Source organism: Carya illinoinensis, chromosome 8 (genome assembly GCF_018687715.1).
Source record: "Carya illinoinensis cultivar Pawnee chromosome 8, C.illinoinensisPawnee_v1, whole genome shotgun sequence".
Taxonomy (NCBI): Eukaryota; Viridiplantae; Streptophyta; class Magnoliopsida; order Fagales; family Juglandaceae; genus Carya; species Carya illinoinensis.
In genome coordinates this window covers 32,361,772-32,383,384 of record NC_056759.1, presented here as the reverse complement: position 1 = coordinate 32,383,384, position 21,613 = coordinate 32,361,772, and the positions used below count along the sequence as shown (strand labels likewise).

The 21,613-nt window shown below is 35.4% G+C and overlaps 1 protein-coding gene across 1 annotated transcript; it reads left to right on the top strand.

Moving 5' to 3' along the window:
* Positions 1 to 9,129: 9,129 nt before the first annotated feature.
* Positions 9,130 to 10,404, top strand: LOC122317805 (putative receptor protein kinase ZmPK1). Its single transcript, XM_043134828.1, has one exon. It carries the CDS (start codon positions 9,440 to 9,442, stop codon positions 10,298 to 10,300), a length of 861 nt encoding a protein of 286 aa, XP_042990762.1. The 5' UTR covers positions 9,130 to 9,439; the 3' UTR covers positions 10,301 to 10,404.
* Positions 10,405 to 21,613: the final 11,209 nt, after the last annotated feature.

Here is a 21,613-nt window from a genome sequence, read left to right as displayed (position 1 = left end):
ATCTAATGGTGTCTTCAGTAACACCATTGATCTTCACAGTGTCGCAAATCTTCAAGAACATTGCCAAATGAATATTGGGATCATCCAGTGGCGACCCGCTGAATTGAGCCTACCGCACCATGCTAATCAAAGCTGATTTGAGCTTAAAGTTGTTGGCATTAATTGGCTGGCGCATTATGCTCGAGTAATTTCCATTCATAACTGGCAGTACATAGTCCTTCAAGGTGCGTGGTAGTACCTCACGATCTTCTTCAGCCATGGCTAGTATCTTATTTCTTCTTAGTGATCTAAGAGTTCTTTCAATCTCCGGATCAACAGGAATAATATCACGAGATCTAGCACGGTGCATCCAATGTCAAAAACACACCTGTAGAACAAATTAAAACAAAATTCTAAATTAAAACCAAGATTCCTTTGTATCGATATTGACAAAAAGAATAAGAATAAACCAATCCCCGGCTACGGCGCCAAAAACTTGACCGGTGCAAAGCTGCAAGTGCACAGTATCGTAGTTTTATATTAAAGTAATAAGAAGAGTATCGTCCTCAGGGATTAGTACCTTACATTTGCCAAATACCAAAATTATACTAAACTTGATTTTATCTAGAGGAATCACTAAGATTTTTGTAGTTTCAATTTAAACTAGATCAACTCAAACAAAAATATGCAAACGAAATAACACTGACATTCGAAGATCAAATTAATGGGAAGAAAAATTCTAGGAAATCGATTTCACCTACTTCTTCACTATGCTTTTCTCATCCAACTAATTTAATTTAAATCTCTTTTGTCTATTAGCAAATCTCTAATTCATCCAAAAGCCTCTTTCGATAGTCAACTGGAATTGACTCTTGGTTATCAATTCACACAAGAATATGCAAATTCAATAATCAAGAACGTAATAAGACCAATGATTTAATTACTACATAGGTCCATATAACTCTTTCGATCTCTATACTTACCTATGCTGAAATATCCAAGATCTACCCTATGATTCCCTCTTTCGATAGCAAATCACAAGATTACTTATCATCTAATCAATGGCCAGTTAATTAGAAGCAATAAATTCAGAATAAATCAGATAAACAAAGAGAGAATTGCATTAAATTAGCATACACAATCAAGCATAGTTCGAAAATAGGTTACATCGTTTTCCTAGAATGAAGAAAATTTAGCTCATGCTAGAAATGGAATTCAACATAAACGAATTCACCATAATTGTTCTGAGAAGATGGGAAGAAAATAAACACTGAAAAATCCTCCTTGCAGCCGCAACTCGTTGTCAAAAGCTCAAGGGAACAATTCAATGCTTTTCTCCCGTTCGTGCTCGTGTATGATTCCAACGTATGTGCAATAATTGAAATTTCCTCTCCAAAAACAGATGATTTGAATCCCTCTAGCTATGTTTTTCTCTCCCAAGAGGTGTTCTCCAGTCAAACCTCGCGGCTTTAGAGTGAAAAATTGTTTTTATATGGTCTCATGGCGGAAAACCTAAAATCTGTCAAAATACGATGTTCGCTCGAGCGGGGTGTCGAGCGCGCGTCGAGCGTTCGACTCTGCCTGATTTCGCTCGAGCGTCCTATCGAGCGCACATCGAGCTTTCGACTCTGCCTGATTTCGCTCGAGCGGCCAATGTCTCCGCTCAAGCGATCTTTGTTTTTCAGCAACCCGCTCAAGCTCCCTGTCGAGCGGCAGTCGAGCGTTTGAATCTGCCTGAATTCGCTCGAGCGGCCAGAAGCCTCCGCTCGAGCGAACTTGTAGAATCTGCAATATGAAATTTTGCAAGTCATCAGAAAAACATCAAGCCAAGATTGGTAAGATGGATACTCCTATTGCAAGAATTTGATCTCACAATAAAAGACAAGAAAGGAGTAGAAAATGTGGTGGCGGATCATCTTTGTCGCCTTACACCTGAAGTTTCTAAGGAGTTTCCTTTAATTTCTGATTCTTTTCCTGATGAACAATTATTTTCAGTTGAGACTTTACCATGGTATGCTGAGCTTGTAAATTTCTTGGTTATAGGAAAGACTCCACCTCATTGGAATGCTCAAGACATCAAAAGGTTGAAGGCTAAAGCTAAGTATTTCTTTTATGATGATCCCTACTTTTTAAGTATTGCTCGGATCAAATCATTCGGAAGTGTGTGCCCAATAATGAAATTTCTGGTGTTTTAAATTTTTGCCATATGGAAGCTTGTGGTGGGCATTTTTCAGCCCACAAAACAGTGGCCAAAAATCTTCAAAGTGGATTTTTTTGGCCAACTATGTTCAAGGATGCCTTTAGTTTTTGTAAAGCTTATGAGTCATGTCAGAAATTAGGAGGAATCACTAGGAGAAATATGATGCCCATGCAACCCATACTAGTGATTGAAATTTTTGATTGTTAGGGAATAGATTTTATGGGACCATTTCCTTCTTCTTATGGCTATTTATACATTGTGCTCGCTGTTGACTATGTTTCTAAGTGGGTTGAGGCAGCCCCTTGCAAATCTAATGATCATCAAGTTGTTTTAAAATTTTTGAAGGAAAACATTTTTGCAAGGTTTGGCATGGCTAAAGCCATAATCAGTGATAATGGCACCCATTTTTGTAATAAGTATTTCTCGGCCTTAATGAAGAAGTATGATATCCATCACAAAAGCTCTACTCCCTATCATCCTCAAACCAATGGACAAGCTAAACTAACAAATAGGGAGATTAAAAACATCCTTGAAAAAACAGTTAGCCCAAACAGGAAGGATTGGTCTTTGAGATTGTCTGATGCCTTATGGGCTTATAGAACAGCCTTTAAAACCATTTTGGGCATGTCTCCATATAGACTAGTGTATGGTAAGGCTTGTCATTTGCCTGTAGAGCTGGAAGATAGAGCGTATGGTGCCATTAAGCAATGTAATTTTAACATTGATGAAGCTGGTTGTGTGAGAAAATTGCAATTGTCTGAGTTGGATGAGTTGAGGATGGATGCCTACAACAACTCTAAGTTGTCCAAAGAAAGAATGAAGAACTTCCATGACAAGCATATCCAATGTAAGACTTTTGAGCCTAATCAACAAGTGTTATTATATAACTCTCGGTTACACTTGTTCCCTGGTAAGTTAAGGTCTCGGTGGAGCGGGCCTTATGTGGTATAAACTGTTCATCCCCATGGTGCTATAGAGATAATGAATCCTCTGAATGGTAACATTTTTAAGGTTAATGGTCAAAGGCTCAAGCCTTTTATTTCTAACTTTGCACCTAAGGAATCTACTCTAGATTTGCTTAATCCTAATTGATGGTTCTTGATCTATCCATTTCTTTTCATTGTTTTGTTTTGCTCTTCAGTTTTTATTTTTATTTTGGCTGCATTCCTTTCAAAGCTGTCGAGGTACTTCCTTTTCCTCTTTCCTTCAATTTTCCTTTGAATATTTGGTTCTTCTTTTGGTTGTTTTGCCCCTTAACTTCTCTCTTTGTGTAAATTCCTTCATTTCTCTTGCATCATTGAGGACAATGCTATAATCTAGTTGGGGGGTGGAAGAGAATTTATTTTTCTGTTTGCATGCTTTACACTTATGTTGGTCCACCATGGGGGAGTGCTGGTATTGTGTTCAAAGCAGATTAAATGCCCTATTCTTGAATTTTGCATGCTAAAAAGTGAACTAAAAAAATGATTTGTTGAGATCATGGAACATGTGGAATGTAGTGCAAATATGAATATAGTCAAAATAGGGACTTATCCATTTTATTTAGTTGTTAAACTAAGGGAAATATGTTAAAAGTTTTGTTAACACACACAACACTTACTCGGAATGCCTAGAAAGACTACATTGAGTTATTGTTTGTTGATTTACACTTCGGTTGTTTGGGACTCTAATGAACCATATCCTAATGGCTTAGGAAGAAATCTGAAATGAATTAAATGAGAAAAGGGGCAAGCCAGGGATCCAAAAAAAAAAAATCATTTAGGTAGACTAGTGGTAAGGGCTGACTTGTGAAAGTGTGGGTAACTGCACATTCATAGGCTGGATTTCCCGCTAAAAAAGAAAAAAAGAAAAGAAAAGGGATTTACATTTGTGTATTGGTAAAGACTGCCTATTACCGGGGTCCTTACTAAATAAGAAAGTAGGTGTCTTTTAAAGTGTAATAGCGTGAAAGCCGTCACTACAATGGTTTTGAATTAGAGTAATAGCATGTGGTTTTTTCATATTAGCTGTTATGATTGAAACTGTTAATGCCTCTTGGTAGTCTATCTTGGAATTCTAACCTTATTCCCATGCACTTGAAGGAAAGCAAACTTTGTTACATTTAGTTCCCTTGGTTGACTAACTAAATAGTGTATAAATCTCCCAGTTGATACAAAAATTCAGATTAATCTATCTCTAATGTTCTTAAACTCAACAAGTCTATTTCATGGCATGTGATTCTCAGATTTTCTCAAATTGTAGTTGGTAATTTCACCTTTACATAAATTCATTTGCTTTATTTGCTAGAGTATAGCAAAAAACTAGTTAGGAGTGTGATAAAGGGTTAGAATTGCATAATTAAGTTGCTTAAATGAATGATTTATTTTATCAAATGAGAATTAAGCACTTAATTATATATTAAATTCTAGTATTGAATGTCAAATTAATTGATGCCAATATTTTGCACACATAAAGTTCTATTTGCCTTTAAAAGTAATATACTTTTAATATACTACAGGGCATTATGAAAATACTAAAAAAATAAAATAAAATCGACTGAATGTGGAGCAAGACAGCAGAGAAAATCAACACAAGATGCAGGGGCAGTTTCGGGTGGCATGGGATTTTATTCTCCGTGTTTATTTTGTTTTTACTTGAGTGTCGAAAGGAGCATGATAGAGGGTAGACCATACCTCAATGCAGCAAAACTGGAGCCACGGCTGGAGCACGCCGAAGAGACCTGCAGAGGAAATCAACGCAGATGGAGGGGCGTCTTTCTTTTTTTTTTCTTTTTTCTTTTTTTTTTTACGTTTTCGTCGTTTAGTGCTAGAGTTAGTTCTTAGTCTTTCTTTCTTTTTTCGTTCAGACCTGGGCGGGCTTTTAGAGCTTTACATTTTACTTTTCTTCCCAGATTTTTACTTTTTCATTCTTCGTTTGAGGGAGACGGACGAAACTCTTTTTTTTTTTTTAGTTTTTATTCTTCTTTTCCTTGGCAGTGTGTGGCTATTCGGCTGGGAGTCAGTGGCCTTAGTCGGCTAGGGTTTTTATTTTCTTGCTTCTTTACATTTTTTTGCTTTACGTTTTCGTCTGCTAGACCTTTCGGTCAACATTGGCTATTCGGCATTTCCGTGTTGCTCAGCAGTTTTACTTTTTGGCAGCTACTGGTGTTCATTCTAAGAGGGATTTCAGAATAGAGTTTTTTTCGTAGTTTATTTTTTTCCTACAGTTTTTCTTTCGACACTTATTTTCTTTAAATTATTTTGATTGTTGTTCAGCTTGATATTTTTATTCTTTTATATTTATCTTCGTACAACAATTTGAAATGTTAGGATTCATCATTTTTAAACATTTTGCTAATTTAGAAATGATAGCCTAGATTTTGATCTTGGGATTCAATGAGTAACCTATAACTATTTTCAAATGAATTTTCTTCAATATTATGTAATTTCAATGATTAACTTGTTGGATCATATTTCAGTTTACATCTAGAAATGATTGAAGTTCTTTGTTCTTGGTTTAGATTAGTTGTAGACGTAAAGGCACAATTGATACTTGAACATACTCTTAACTCAGTCCACACTTTCTTAGTAAATAATCCACATTTTAGTTCAAGACTTTATTCTTTTTTAAAATTTATTGTCACCATAAACGTCAATATTTTATCTTGTGATTATAAAAGGTTTGCTTAATTCCCATTGTCCCTGTGAATTCGATCTTGGGATTTACCCTTGTATTACTTTGACAGCTTCTACGCTTGGAAGACGAAATTATAAGCTGATCACTTGGTTATGAGGGGGACAGATTCACATGGGCAAATAAAAGATTGGGTGGGCAGTTCACCCAAGAGAGGATTGACAGGGTGCTAGGAAACTCCACTTGGACAGCAAAGTTCGAGGACCACTTAGGTCATCACTTAGCAGCAGCATCATCAGACCACAGGCCCCTTCTCATTTCCACCCATCACAAGTTGGGTATGACAAGGAAAGGAAGAATCTTTAGATTCGAAGCAAAGTGGAGCAAAAGAGAGAGTTGTGAGACATTGATCAAAAGAACCTGGGAAAATACCACAGGTCCAAGGCATGGTGTAGAGAGGGTTGCAGAATACTCTTTCAGAACTACGGAACTATCAAGAAGGCCTGAAGCTATGGTATAGAGATCTTCACAAGTGCAACAGGGAATCCCTATAGTCGAAATTTGACAAGTTAAACCGTCTCAAAGAACAAAATGAAGGACATCTGCTTGCTGAAATCATAGACCTTCAGAGGGAAGTGGACATTCTGCTTGAAGAGGAAAACTCTAATTGGAAACAAAGAGCTAAGCAAAACTGGCTTAGGGAGGGGGATAGGTACATTGCCTTCTTCCATAAATGTGCCAACCAAACAAGTAGCAAAATACCATCTCCAAGATTTTCACTGAGCCAGGTCAGGAGTTGACAAGTCAACAGGAAATCAATCATGAGTTCCAACAATACTTTCAAAATTTGTTTACCTTATCCAACCCCATTGGCATAGCTGAGTGTCTCATAGCCTTGCCCAGTAAACTCACAACAAAAATGAGGTCAATGTTCTCCCAACCTTTCTCTAAAACACAAGTGAAGAAGGCTTTGATTAGCACGAATCCACTAGGATCCCATGGCCCATATGGATTCCCAGCTGTGTGTTTCCAGGATCATTGGTCCACGATGGGCACAAGAGTCACTAAAGCAGTACTCTCAATTCTCAATGGTGGCAAATGGTCAAATGGAGTGAAAGAGACATTTATTGCTTTGAGACTTTCAGTCCGGTCGTTAAACCCACTACCATTCGTCTACTTCTTTCAGTTGTCATTTCCTCTCACTAGGCTCTTCACCAACTAGACATACAAAACCCATTTTTGCGTGGAGATCTTGAGGAAGTAGTTTACATGAAACAGCCTCCTGGGTTTGTGAATTTAGACTTTCCTCTACACGTCTGTAAGTTAACCAAGTCTATCTATGGATCAAAACAGGCTCCTAGAGCCTAGTTTGCTAAACTCAGTGATAGACTACTCACGTTGGTTTTAAGTGTTCTAGTGCTGACTCATCGGTTTTTATTTTTCGCACTAGATCTTATTGCATTTATCTCTTGATCTATGTTGGTGATATACTTGTCACTGGATCGAGTTCTTTACTTATTTCGCAGTTTATTTCTAGCTTGAAAAAATATTTTCCAGTCAAGGATCTTGGTTTCTTACATTACTTCTTGGGTATTGAAGTGCATACGACATCCTCGGGTCTCTTTCTATCTCAGACCAAATACATTTCTGATTTACTTAAAAAAAAAAATATGCACAACTGTAAGGTAGTATCCACGCTCATGTCTAGTTCAGAAAAACTCACTGCTTTTGATGGTTGTTCATATGAGGACCCACAATGGTATCGTAGTATCGTTGGAAGTCTTCAATATCTTGCCTTCACTCGTCCTGATATTTTCTTTGCTGTCAATCGTGTGTGTCAATTTATGCATAATCCTCGTCTTCCACATTGGTCAGCTGTTAAATTCTTCGTTATCTTAATAATACACGTCAGCTTGGCTTATGTTTTTCCTCCTCTTCTTCTACTAAATTAACTACCTTTTCTGATGCTAATTGGGCCGAGTGTCTTGATGATAGACGGTCTACTTGAGATTTCTATATTTATTTTGGAAATCATTTAATTTCATGAGGCTCTAAAAAGCAACCCACTATTGCTCATTCTTCTACTGAAGCTGAGTACAAATCTATTGCTAATACTACTTGTGAGATCCTTTGGTTGCAGTCACTTTTAAAAGAACTTGGTGTTGGTCTTTCAGAACCTCCCACTTTATGGTTTGACAACATCGGTGCCACATATCTATCCATGAACCCGATTATGCATTCCAGGACAAAGCATATTGATTTGGACTATCATTTTGTCCGTGCAAGGGTTGCTGCAAAATTTCTTCATGTTGCATTTGTTTCCAGCAAAGACCAAATAGCTGATATTCTCACCAAACCGTTATCCACTGCTCGCTTTATACTTCTTCGATCAAGTCTCACACTTGGTGCAAGTTCCGCTTGAATCGAGGGGGGATAATAAGGCAACATCATCTTCAGGAAATCGGCACTAATATTCCAGAACATTTGAGAAGGTATAAGCCGAATCTCATTATAACAAATAGAATAATTAGACTTGCTATGTGTCACAATATTAGTGGTATTCGATTCATTCTGTTATGTACATTTTCTATAAATAGTCACTACTGCACAGAGCACTGTGCACAAATATGCTACAATACAATTTACAGTTCTAAGGAACTTTTTCACAAATACTTGGTGTGCCATTCCTACTCTGTTTTCGGCATATATGAATATCGTATCATGTTTTAAAAGAGAATAATGATATATGAATAATGATATATATATATATATATGTCTTATTCCCGGTTGGTGAAAACGCTTTCTGCTTCGCCATATGGTTAACAAGGTTCTCAGCTCCGACCGTTGTTTGGATGGCAAACAGAGATGATCCGGTTGATGGTACAGGTTCACAGCTTTAGCTTTTGAAAGATGGCAAGCTTCGCCTAACAAACTCTGCCGGTATAACCGTTTGGGCCACCAGAACAGCAGCCTCGACCCCTTTAGAGTCCTCGAAATTGCAACTACAGCTCCAAAACACCGGAAATCTTGTTCTAAATCATTCTCAGAGTGGTTTCATCTGGCAGAGCTTTGATTCACCAACAGATACTCTTCTTCCACAACAAACGCTAACCAGGATTTCAACCCTTGTATCACTATCAAGCAAAGTAGACTACTCTTCTGGCTACTATAAGCTATTTTTTGACAACGATAATGTCCTTCATCTGTTATACCAAGGTCCTGTTGTATCCAGTCTCTACTGGCCTGATCCAGAGCTTAGTGATCCTGGACATGCCGGAAGGTCTATTTACAACTCTAGTAGAGCTGCAGTACTGAACGAGTCAGGCTATTTCTGGACATCTGATCATTTGGAGATCCTAGCTACAGATTTTGGTGTGAAAACTCAGAGAAGATTAACTCTTGATCGTGATGGTAACCTTAAATTATACAGCCTGGAAGCAATGAATGACGGGTGGGATTCGGTTGTCACATGGCAAGCGGTGTCGGATCCATGCACGATTCATGGCATATGTGGGCCCAATAGTGTTTGTAGTTATGATCATGCTTCCGGCAGAAGATGCTCTTGCTTGCAAGGATTCAAGATCAAAGATCTAACTGATTGGTCTTTTGGGTGTGAAGCAGAATTCAATCTCGCTTGCAATCAGAGTCATGAAAAGCTGTCTAGTTTTGTCCAACTTTCTCATTTTCATTTCTTTGGCTTTGATTGATTTAGAGTTCCTGCCTAATGTGACCTTACAACACTGTGAAAACGAATGCCTAACGACGTGTAGTTGCAAAGGTTTCCTATTTGTAGTTAAAGCAGATTACGGTGGCTATTTATGTTACCCCAAGTATGAGTTATTCAATGGACAACTTACACCAACTTTTGAGGGAGACTTGTATTTAAGATTACCCAAAGTTGGTTTTGTCTATAGTAAGACGCTGGATGCCGCCGAATCATGGTTGAATTGCACAGCCGAACTTGGCAGGCCAGTTAGAGGAACGTATGAAAATAAGATACTGAAGCTTTTGCTTTGGTTTACTACTGCAGTGGGAGGCCTAGAGGTAACCTGCATTTTCCTGGCGTTCTTTACCCTGTTTATGAGCAGTAAGAATTCCGACCCAGTTGCAGAAGGACACCTCCTGATGTCTAGATTCAAGCGATTCAAGTTTTCTGAGCTGAAAAAGGCCACACGGGGATTCGTTGAAGTGATTGGACGAGGAGGGGGAGGGGTAGTATCCAAAGGTATACTGCCCGATAAGCGAGTTGCAGCAATCAAAAGACTCGACGAAGCTAACCAAGGAGAAGCTGAATTCCTAATAGAAGTAAATACCATAGGGAGGCTTAACCACATGAACTTGATAGACATCTGGGGTTACTGCGCAGAGGGAAAGCATAGGCTTGTGGTGTACGAGTACATGGAGCATGGATCCTTAGCAGAAAAACTTACTTCTAACGAACTTGATTGGAAAAAGAGGTTTGATATTGCAGTGGGCACTGCGAAAGGCCTAGCTTATTTGCATGAATAGTGCCTAGAGTGGGTTTTACATTGCGACGTAAAGCGTCATAACATACTCTTGAGTGGGTTTATAATCGTCCTATCACCTCTAAAGTTGATGTCTATAGCTATGGGATTGTGGTGCTAGAAATGGTTACAGGAAAGAGTCCCACAGGTACGCAGCATAGCTCTGGTACTAGCGGATTGGCGAAAGAGTATAATAGATTGGACTCGCTGGTGAGGGAGAAGATCATGATGCATGCTGATGGTGAAGCTTCAAGGTAGTCGTGGAATATTGAGGAGATTGTAGATCCAAGCATGGGCGGCAGATATGACTCAGCTAAGATGGAACTTCTGCTCAAGGTGGCTTGGCAATGCGTTGCAGAAGATAAGGATGGTAGGCCCACCATGACCCAGGTTGTAGAGATGGACGAGTTCAACTGATATATATATCTAAGTTAGCCGTAAGAATAATTTATAATGTTTCTTTTGTTATAAAATCATAGAAAAGAGAGAGTCATAACGTATTATAAAACTTTTAAAAGGAGAGAGAAAGAGATAGAGTTCAGAAAGGTTATGAAACTTATATATTTCTTAAAGAATTCAACGATATATATAGGCGTATAAAGGGAACTATGCTAGCTTACTATGCTGCACTATGCTAGCACTATGCACTATGCATATGTCGGCCAGCTCACTATGCTAGTACTATGCTAGCACTATGCACTATGCATATGTCGGCCAACTCACTATGCTAGTACTATGCTAGCACTATGCACTATGCATATGTCGACCAACTCACTATACTAGTACTATGCTAGCACTATGCACTATGCATTTGACGACTAGATAAATGTGGTCATACAATTCAAGATAATTTATAACACTTCCCCTTTGGATGACCATATTTAAAGAATATGCCTCGTTAAAACCTTGCCAAGGAAAAACCCTGTGGGAAAAAAACCAATGGCGAAGGAAAAAGAGTACAGTATTCATGTGTATCGCCGAGTGCTTTAGGATTGCCTCATTAAAACCTTGCAAAGGAAAACCCAGTGGGATAAAACCTTAGCGAAGGAAAAAGAGTACAATCAGCACAAGTCTTCAAGACATTACTTCCCCTGAAAAGTGCATGATAACAGGTCTTCAAACCTCCGCATTCCAATGTTCTGCATAATCTTCTTAAATGTTGCAGTTGGTAGTGCATGATAACAGGTCTTCAAACCTCCGCATTCCAATGTTCTGCATAATCTTCTTAAATGTTGCAGTTGGTAATGCTTTAGTGAATAAATCTGCCAGATTTTTACTTGATCGTACCTTCTTGATATCAATTTCAACTTTCTTCTCATGAATTGCAATGATCTTCTTGTGTGTATCTGAAAGATAACTTGTATGTGTACATCCAACTAACTGTGGACTTGATCCATGTTGATAAAATAATCATAACTGGATCTTTCTGCTCATCACTACTCTTCTGGAGTTGTACTCTTCTGGAGTTCTTGTAAATAACACAGTTAGTGGAGAATTCATCAACATTAAACCGCAAACCTCATTTTTTAATAAAAACGGTGGCCAGCCTTTTAAGATCAGACAAGCACCGCGGATTTTCAACTCCTCTGTAGGTGTCAGGCATGCTGTCAGGCACCGCAGCTGTCAGGCGTGCTGTCAGACGCCGCAGAGCTATGAAGCTATATTCCATCTCTTTTCTCTTGCTTGACGAGAGATGCTGTATCATAATTTTCTCTATAAAAGAAATATTCAGTTCATCTTCATTCGCATCTCATCTTCTTCACTTTTCTGTAATCATACTGCATTTTTACTATGCAATCTCTTTCTGCATTCTTATCCTGCAATCTCTCTCTGCAATGGCTCAGCAATCTTCTCAGGGTCAATATATGAGGTATTCTGCACCTCGTTCATCAGCTGTTCCTGCTTCTACCACAGGTGCTATCATGCAATATAATGATCTGACTCGTAGGTCAGATAATGAAGCTATCTATGAGCTTGTGAGTCTCGGTACCCCATACTCATCATCCATTGTCGCATTTTCTCAGTGACTGCAATCCAGAACTTGTGGAGTTGACAATCTCCACGAGAATATTGCTATATTTCAGCGATTTCTTCTGGAGTCCAACATGAAGATAGAATCAATAAAGAAAGAGAATAGGAATTTAAAATCCTTACTTAAATCTTCTTCTCGATTGCCCACCCCTTTAGATAGGGATGCTATGCAGATTTTTGAAGAACAAGAGTATTTGAAGAATGAGGCAAAGTGTCTCAATTTTTTGTAATTCTTGCTTCAAGATAATAAAATAATATTTCACAAATATTCATATTTGTGTTTCTATCTTTTGGTAGATGTTCTGTGTGCTCCCTTTTATTTCTTCTTTAATAATGCACACTTCATATCAAACCCATAATATGAATCTGAAATACTAATTGTATTAAAATATGGTATTTCATGACTAATAACATCATCCATCTTCCCCTTGAATGAAGCCGCAAGGGTTTCAGATTTATATTTCAAATATGTGCAGTTTATATATATATGGTTTAAATGTCATTGAGGTTCCAGAAGAATGATGCGTTTCATTCAAAGAAACTAAGAGATTGGACGTGATAATGAATATCTTTTTGGGTCAGAAGCTCGTATTGGAAAAACTGTAAGCTTTCTCTTTGAGATGATATTATACAAATTATTGAATCAAATATTATGATGCATCAAAAGGTGATATGATTCAAAATATTTGTATCTTTTCATGGTTATCTTGATCATCCAAAATCAATTACGATAAGTCGAATGATTTTCATATGGACGTCCATAAAAGAACCAGAATATTCTTCTACTATAAAGTTTTACCACCAGAAATGAAAAGAAAAATTTGCTTGAAGCAAATAAGATGAAATTATTCAACGTTATTTTAATTATCATCTGAACTTCTGGTTCACATATGATAATCAAGATAACGTCGAATAATTTCATCTTATTTGCTTCAAGCAAATTTTTCTTTTCATTTCTGGTGGTAAAACTTTATAGTAGAAGAATCTAAAGGTTCTTTTATAGACGTCCATATGAAAATCATTCGACTTATCGTAATTGATTTTGGATGATCAAGATAACCATGAAAAGATACAAATATTTTGAATCATATCACCTTTTGATGCATCATAATATTTGATTCAATAATTTGTATAATATCATCTCAAAGAGAAAGCTTACAGTTTTTCCAATACAAGCTTCTGGCCCAAAAAGATATTCATTATCACGTCCAATCTCTTAGTTTCTTTGAATGAAACGCATCATTCTTTTCACTTCAGGGAATAGAATGATATAAATTCATTATCATTCACTTCAGGGAATGATGTAGATCTAGTAAGACGTGAATAATGATTCTTATCAAAAGCTCATTATTTTACTCAATCACTGATACAGATTTAGAATATATTGTGAAAGTTTGCATTTCATATTGCTACTTCAGGAGCATACTCGATATTGCTACTTCAGGAGCACATTCGAGACGTTCATTCAAATATATATTCTTTCCACAATTTCAATTATGCAACTTCAGGTGCATAAATCATAATGAGTTTTTGGTACAAGTATCACTCATATGAGCTACTCAATAAAATTATTGATTTAGGGCGATCCTTCAGGGATGCACCATTTCCATTCTCAGATAAATCATATCATCAATAATTTATAACAAGTATAAAAGAATAAATAAAACTTTCATTACTACAAAACATTGCAGAATATAAAAATATTTTATAATAAGATAAATTAAATACATTAATTAAAAAGAAACACTTTCATGATCAATTCTACCACTAGAATCCTCAAAGAAATCAGAAACATCAAGGCTTGTAATATCTTCTCCATCTATAGAATCTAAAACATATGATGGTTCAGTAAAATTTGTTTCAAATTTCTTTGTTTTTTCTTTTATAGAAGATTGGTATAAGTCAACCAAGTGCTTATCTGTACGACAAATACGAGCCCAATGTCCAGTCATACCACATCTATGGCATCCATCTTCATCTTTCTTTAAAAATTTGTTTTGGGGACCTTTGCCCTTCTCTGAGTTGAACCACTTCTGGTGGTACAATGTATATCTATTATTGTCCCTTTTAGTGTGGTCACTTCTAGGACCTCCACTTCCATAGTTTTTCCTATCACGTCCACGCCCTCGTTTTCTTTGAAAAAATGCACCGTTCGCTTCTGGGAATGATGTAAATCTAGTACCATTCACTTCAGGGAATGATATAGAACCAGTAGGATGTGACTGGTGATTTCTTAACAAAAGCTCATTATTTTGCTCAGCTAATAAAAGACAAGATATAAGTTCAGAATATTTTTTGAACTTTCGCTCTCGATACTGCTACTGCAGGAGCACATTCGAGGCATGAAAAGTAGTATATGTCTTCTCTAACAAGTCATCATCAGTGACTTTTTCACCACATAATTTCAATAGCGAGCTAATTGTAAAGAGTGCAGAGTTATACTCACTAACACTCTTGAAGTCTTGCAACCTCAGGTGCATCCAATCATGACGAGCTTTTGGGAGGATTATAGTTTTCTAGTGTTCATATCTCTCCCTTAAATCATTCCACAAAATAAGGGGATCTTTCACCGTTAGATACTCAGTTTTTAATTCTTCATGAAGATGGTGCCGAAGGAAAATCATTGCCTTAGCACGGTCCTGCAGGGACCCTTGATTTCCTTCTTTAATTGTATTTCCCAGGTTCATCGCATCCAGATGGATCTCAGCATCAAGGATCCAAGATAAATAATTTTTTTTTTCAGAAATGTCAAGAGCAACGAATTCCAATTTTGTAAGATTTGACATTTTTTACATCTATAAATAAGGAATATAAAAATATATTGAAAAACTTACTTGAAGTAGAGGACTACTAACTTCAAAATCGTCAGAACTTTCGTGCTGATAACGTGTTATAAAATCATAGAAAAGAGAGAGCCATAACGTATTATAAAACTTTTAAAAGGAGAGAGAAAGAGATAGAGCTCAGAAAGGTTATGAAACTTATATATTTCTTAAAGAATTCAACGATATATATAGGCGTACAAAGGGAACTATGCTAGCTTACTATGCTGCACTATGCTAACACTATGCACTATGCATATGTCGGCCAACTCACTATGCTAGTGCTAGCAAAAACTGTAAGCTTTCTCTTTGAGATGATATTATACAAATTATTGAATCAAATATTATGATGCATCAAAAGGTGATATGATTCAAAATATTTGTATCTTTTCATGGTTATCTTGATCATCCAAAATCAATTACGATAAGTCGAATGATTTTCATATGGACGTCCATAAAAGAACCAGAAAATTCTTCTACTATAAAGTTTTACCACCAGAAATGAAAAGAAAAATTTGCTTGAAGCAAATAAGATGAAATTATTCGACGTTATCTTGATTATCATATGTGAACCAGAAGTTCAGATGATAATTAAATTTTGGATACAATAAGATAAAAATGTCTCATATTCTAGCTGCTAAAATCCCAGCAAGGATTGAAGTCACTGTAGGACAATTAAGAAATTCAGCAGTCTAAAGACATGTATAAAGGCATGTGAGACTTATCGATACAAAAGATAGAGTATCTCAAAAGAGAAAGGCACAAATAATTTGGTGGTCCTGAAGAGGCCATACCCACAAAACAAGCAATAAAGTCCATCCAAATTCTCTGTATAAAATTCTCCTATATAAACTCTTGAAGAGTACCTCTTGAAGAGGTTTTTCATGAAAATGTCTTCCCTTGAAAAGGGATAGGTACCTGAAAATAACGAGATCTCGTTACATTTCATGAATAATGGAGAAATTATGGATAGAAATAAAATTGTTGTCGACAATGTATTTCCATATGAGATGGCAATTGACATTACCAGAAGTAATGATGAAAGTGAATCAAGAATCGTCGAAGAATACGACGTAAAATATTGGCCAAATTTGAAAGAAACAATTCCTGCAGAATTGATTCACTAGTAAAATATGATGCATCGGGACTTATAGTCCAAACACCTAAAGAGGTGATGCTTGTTGAATGTCAGTGGGTATTTATGGAAAGGAAATAAAAATGTGATATATAAATCACGAGTCAGTTTCTCAATTCCTGCAGAATTGATATAACTAAGTAAAATGTGATAAATATGGACTTGAAGTCCAAACACCTAAAGAGGTATGTTGAACCCAAGATTTCAAGTTTTGTGTAATTATATATTTACACATAGATTTTGATGATAACAAATGAATTCAAAGAATAAAAAAGTCTCAAGCTCAAGTTGTCTACACAATGGAGTCAAGCACATCAAGGAAACAAGCATGAGCAAGAAGGGAACAAGTTCACATTAAAATTATAGAGTAATGTTGTAAATCTCTTCAAAATTTGAAATTAGGATTAATGCTCAAAATTAATATTTTATCATAAAGCATTAAAATACATTTTCCACATGTGCATGAATATTTTTGAAAATTAAATTTGAAAATTTTGAAAGATGATTGATTGTCATCTTTTGCATGTGCATGCCTTGATTAAAGGGTTGAACTTTGAAAATATTAAAGATGATTGATTGTCATCTTTCACATGTGCATGTTTTATTTGAATATTTTTAAAAGTGATTGCTGCTTTTTTTATATTTATACAAAAGGTAGATGATTTTGTTTGAAAATTTTGAAAAGTAAAGTGTGCTCATTTTGTCATATGCAAAAAGTAAAAGATTAGGTTTGAATTTTTTGAAAAGGAAAATGTGCTCATTTTGTCATATGCCAAAAGTAAAAGATTAGGTTTGATTTTTTTTAAAAAGTGAATGATGTTGTCTTTGACAATTGAAAAAGAAGAACCTTTTATTTGAATTTTTTGAAAAAGTGAATGATGTTGTCTTTGACATATGAATCTTTTTAAATTTGAATATGAAGTCTCATATGCCTATAAATAGATCATTTGAGAGCTTCACATTCACAACACCAAGAGCATACAACATTCATTCAGAGCTCTATTATAAGACTAACTATCTTTTGAGTTAAGATCTTATGGCTAACATTTCAGCTTCGTTTGGTGAAGGTCAATCTAGCAGTCGGCCTTCACTCTTTTGTGGAGATAATTACTCATTCTGGAAAGTTAGAATGAGAATATTCCTTCAAGCTCAAGGTCGAGAAATCTAGAAATGTATTGTAAATGGACCTTATATTCCAACAAAAGTGGTTGATGGAGTAAAGGTCAAAAAGGAAGAAGAAGAGTTTGATCGTGAAGACGATAGACTTTATACTTTGAATTAACTGCTATGAATTTATTATTTAATGCTCTCAATGGAAATGAGTTTAATAGAATAATGACTTGTGCTACGACAAAAGAAATTTGGGATAACTTGGAAGTTACTTATGAAAGAACTTCGCAAGTCAAGGAATCAAAAATTTATATTCTTACTCATGAATATAAAATGTTTAAGATGAATGATGATGAATCTATTTCTAGTATGCACACTCGTTTTACTAACATCATAAACAGCTTGACAGCTCTTGGCAAAGTTTATTCCAAGGTGGAAATAGTAAGAAAAATTCTCAACTCTCTACCAAAACGCTGGGAATCAAAAGTGACAGCGATTCTTGAAGCTAGAGACCTTAAGAAACTCGAAGTCAATGAACTTATCGGGTCACTTATCACCCATGAGTACACATTGAAAAGAGGAGAAGAAGAAGGAAAGCCAAAGAAGAGCTTAGCACTTAAAGCTGTTCCTCATGAAAGTGAAAGTGATGAAGATGAGAAAAATGAAGATAAAGATGAAGAAGTTGCGATGATAACAAGAAGAATTCAGAGGTTCTTGAAGAAAAATATAACTCCTCTAAGGAAATCCTTCAAAAAGTTTTCCAAGAAAGATTCAGGTAAAAATGACACTTTAATTTGTTATAAATGCAATAAACCTGGTCATATCAAGCCAGATTGTCCTCTGCTAAAGAAAGATCGAAACAAGGGCAAGAAAGTAATGAAAGCTACATGGGATGATGATTCAAGTAGCTCAGATAGTGAAGCAAGTAATGAAGAATCAGCAAATCTTTGTCTTATGGCTAAAGATGACATTGAGGTAACAAATCTTGATAATATTGAAAATCCTTCATATGAAGAATTGCAAAATGTTTTAGAAGAGGTATATGAGGAATTTGAAAAATTGGGTATCAAGTATACTGCTTTGAAAAAGAAAAATTCTTCTTTAACAAACGAAATTGAAATTTTAAGAAAAGAAAGTATCATTTTGAAAGATGAAAATCTTGAATTGAATAAGAAGAAAACCGATTTAGAAAATATTGTTGAAAACTTTACGAATGGAAAAAAAAATTTTGAAAAACTTCTTGGTAGTCAAAGATGTGTTTTTGACAAGGCAGGTTTGGGATATATGCCAAAACAAAAATACAAACCTTATAAAAATTTCTTTGATAATCATTCTACATCAAAGACTAATATTCAAAATTCTTTTCATAAAAATAATTTTGTCAAAAAAGGATATTATTATAATCATTCAAGTTTTTCATATATGTCACATGCTATTTGCAATTTTTGTAATAGAAATGGTCATAATTATCATGCTTGTCCTATTAGAAGAAATCATACAATGACTATTAGGGCCATATGGGTACCTAAAAATCTTGTTTCTTCTAATACTAATAAATAAATGACCCAAAGAACTTGGGTACCAAGAAAAATCATTTTAATTGTTTTTATAGGTATGCATGAAGTCTTCCACAAGCAAAAACAAATGGTTTTTAGATAGTGGATGTTCAAGACACATGACGGGAGACAAGACTAAGTTCTTTGATCTTAGATCTAAAGAAGAAGGACACGTGACATTTGGAGACAACTCGAAAGGGAAGATTGTGGGAATAGGTAAAATTGGTAATGAATCTTCTCTCATAATTGAAGATGTTCTACTTGTTGAAGGTTTAAAACATAATCTTTTAAGTATAAGTCAATTATGTGATAAAAGATTTACAGTTACTTTTAAAATGGATAAATGCATTATTTTGAATGATCATGATTGTAATATTTGTTTTATTGCTTTTAGAAACAATAATGTTTATACAATTGATTTTGAAGAAATTACCTCACAAGATGCTATTTGCTTTTCAGCTCAAAATGAAACTAGTTGGTTATGGCATAGAAGATTAGGTCATGCCAACATAGAACTTATTTCCAAACTTTCAAAAAATGATCTTGTGAGAGGTTTACCAAAAACATATTTTCTTAAAGACAAAATTTGTGATACATGTCAATTTGGTAAACAAACAAAAACTTCTTTTAAAACTAAGAAACATATTTCCACTACTAGACCATTGCAACTGATACACATGGATCTTTTTGGACCAAATAGAGTTGCAAGTCTAGGAGGAAAATATTATGCATTTGTTATTGTTGATGATTTCTCTAAATATACTTGGGTCGTCTTTCTTGCTCATAAAGATGGGGCACATAATGTCTTTACCAAGTTATGCAAGAGAATTCAAAATGAAAAGGGCTATACTATTTCAAGTATCCGAAGTGATAGGGGAAAAGAGTTTGTTAATAAAAATATTGAAACTTTTTGTGATGAAAACGGTTTTGTGCATAATTTTTCTGCTCCTCGAACTCCTCAACAAAATGGGGTAGTAGAGAGGAAAAATAGATCTCTTCAAGAGATGACAAGAACAATGCTCAATGAGAACAACTTGCCTAGTTATTTTTGGGCCGAAGCGGTAAGTACTGCATGTTATGTTATAAATAGAGTTATGCTAAGGTCTAAGTTAGATAAAACCCCCTATGAGCTTTGGAATGAGAAAAAGCCCAACATTGGTTACTTTCATGTATTTGGATGCAAATGTTTTATTTTGAATGATAGGGATAATTTAGGCAAATTTGATGCAAAATCTGATGAAGGTATCTTTTTCGGGTATTCTACTAATAGTAAAGCTTATAGAGTATTCAATAAAAAAACTTTGACTGTACAAGAATCTATGCATGTAGTATTTGATGAATCTAATTTTCCACTCTCCAAGAAATCTATTGATGAAGAAACAGAAGGTATAAATAACATAGAAAGTCTCAATCTCAACAAAGAGAAAACAATAGAGGAAGTTCAACATGGAGCCATCAGGAAAGATTATCCAAATTTAATACAAGATGCAACCAAACAGTGGAAATTTGTGAAAGATCATCCAGTGGAACAAATTTTGGGAGAACCTTCACAAGGTGTAAGTACTCGATCATCTCTTAGAAATATTTGCAATCATACTGCTTTTTTATCTCAAATTGAACCCAAAAATATTGATGACGCACTTCTTGATGAATCTTGGATTCTAACTATGCAAGAAGAGTTGAATCAATTTGAAAGAAATGATGTTTGGACACTTGTTCCTAGACCCAAAAATCATACTATTATTGGAACAAAATGGGTTTTTATAAATAAGAAAGATGAGTCCGGAATCATTACTAAAAATAAGGCTCGACTTGTAGCCCAAGGTTTTAATCAAGAAGAAGGAATCGATTATGATGAGACATATGCACCTGTCGCAAGATTAGAAGCTATTCGAATGCTACTTGCATATGCTTGTTATAAAGATTTCAAACTTTTTCAAATGGATGTTAAAAGTGCTTTCTTAAATAGTTTTATAAATGAAGAGGTATATGTTGAGCAACCTCCAGGTTTTGAAAATCATATTTCCCCAAATCATGTTTTCAAACTCACAAAAGCACTATATGGACTTAAACAAGCTCCTAGAGCTTGGTACGAAAGACTTAGTGGTTTCTTGATTGAAAAAGGTTTTTCAAGAGGAAAAATCGACACAAGTCTTTTCATTAAATATGAAAATGATGATATTCTTTTGATTCAAATTTATGTTGATGATATAATATTCGGTGCTACTAATGAAAATATGTGTCAAGTTTTTGCTAAGACTATGCAGGAAGAATTTGAGATGAGCATGATGGGAGAACTTACATTCTTTCTCAGATTGCAAATTAAGCAAGCAAAAAGTGGGACATTCATCAATCAATCAAAATATATTAAGGAATTACTGAAGAAGTTTGGGATGGAAAATGCTAAGGAAATTGGAACACCAATGAGCCCATCAACTAAACTTGATAAAGATGAATCTGGTAAGCCAGTTGACTCGAAGATATATCGAGGTATGATTGGTAGCTTATTATATTTAACAGCCAGTAGACCAGATATTATGTTTAGTGTGTGCTTATGTGCACGCTTTTAATCATCTCCAAAAGAATCACATTTAATTGCAGTTAAGCGCATTCTTAGATATCTTAGTGGTACAATTAACCTAGGGTTATGGTACCCTAAGCAC

Coding starts and splice junctions, on each gene's coding strand:
- LOC122317805 (XM_043134828.1), top strand. CDS start 9,440: ATGAAAAGCTGTCTAGTTTTGTCCAACTTTCTCATTTTCATTTCTTTG.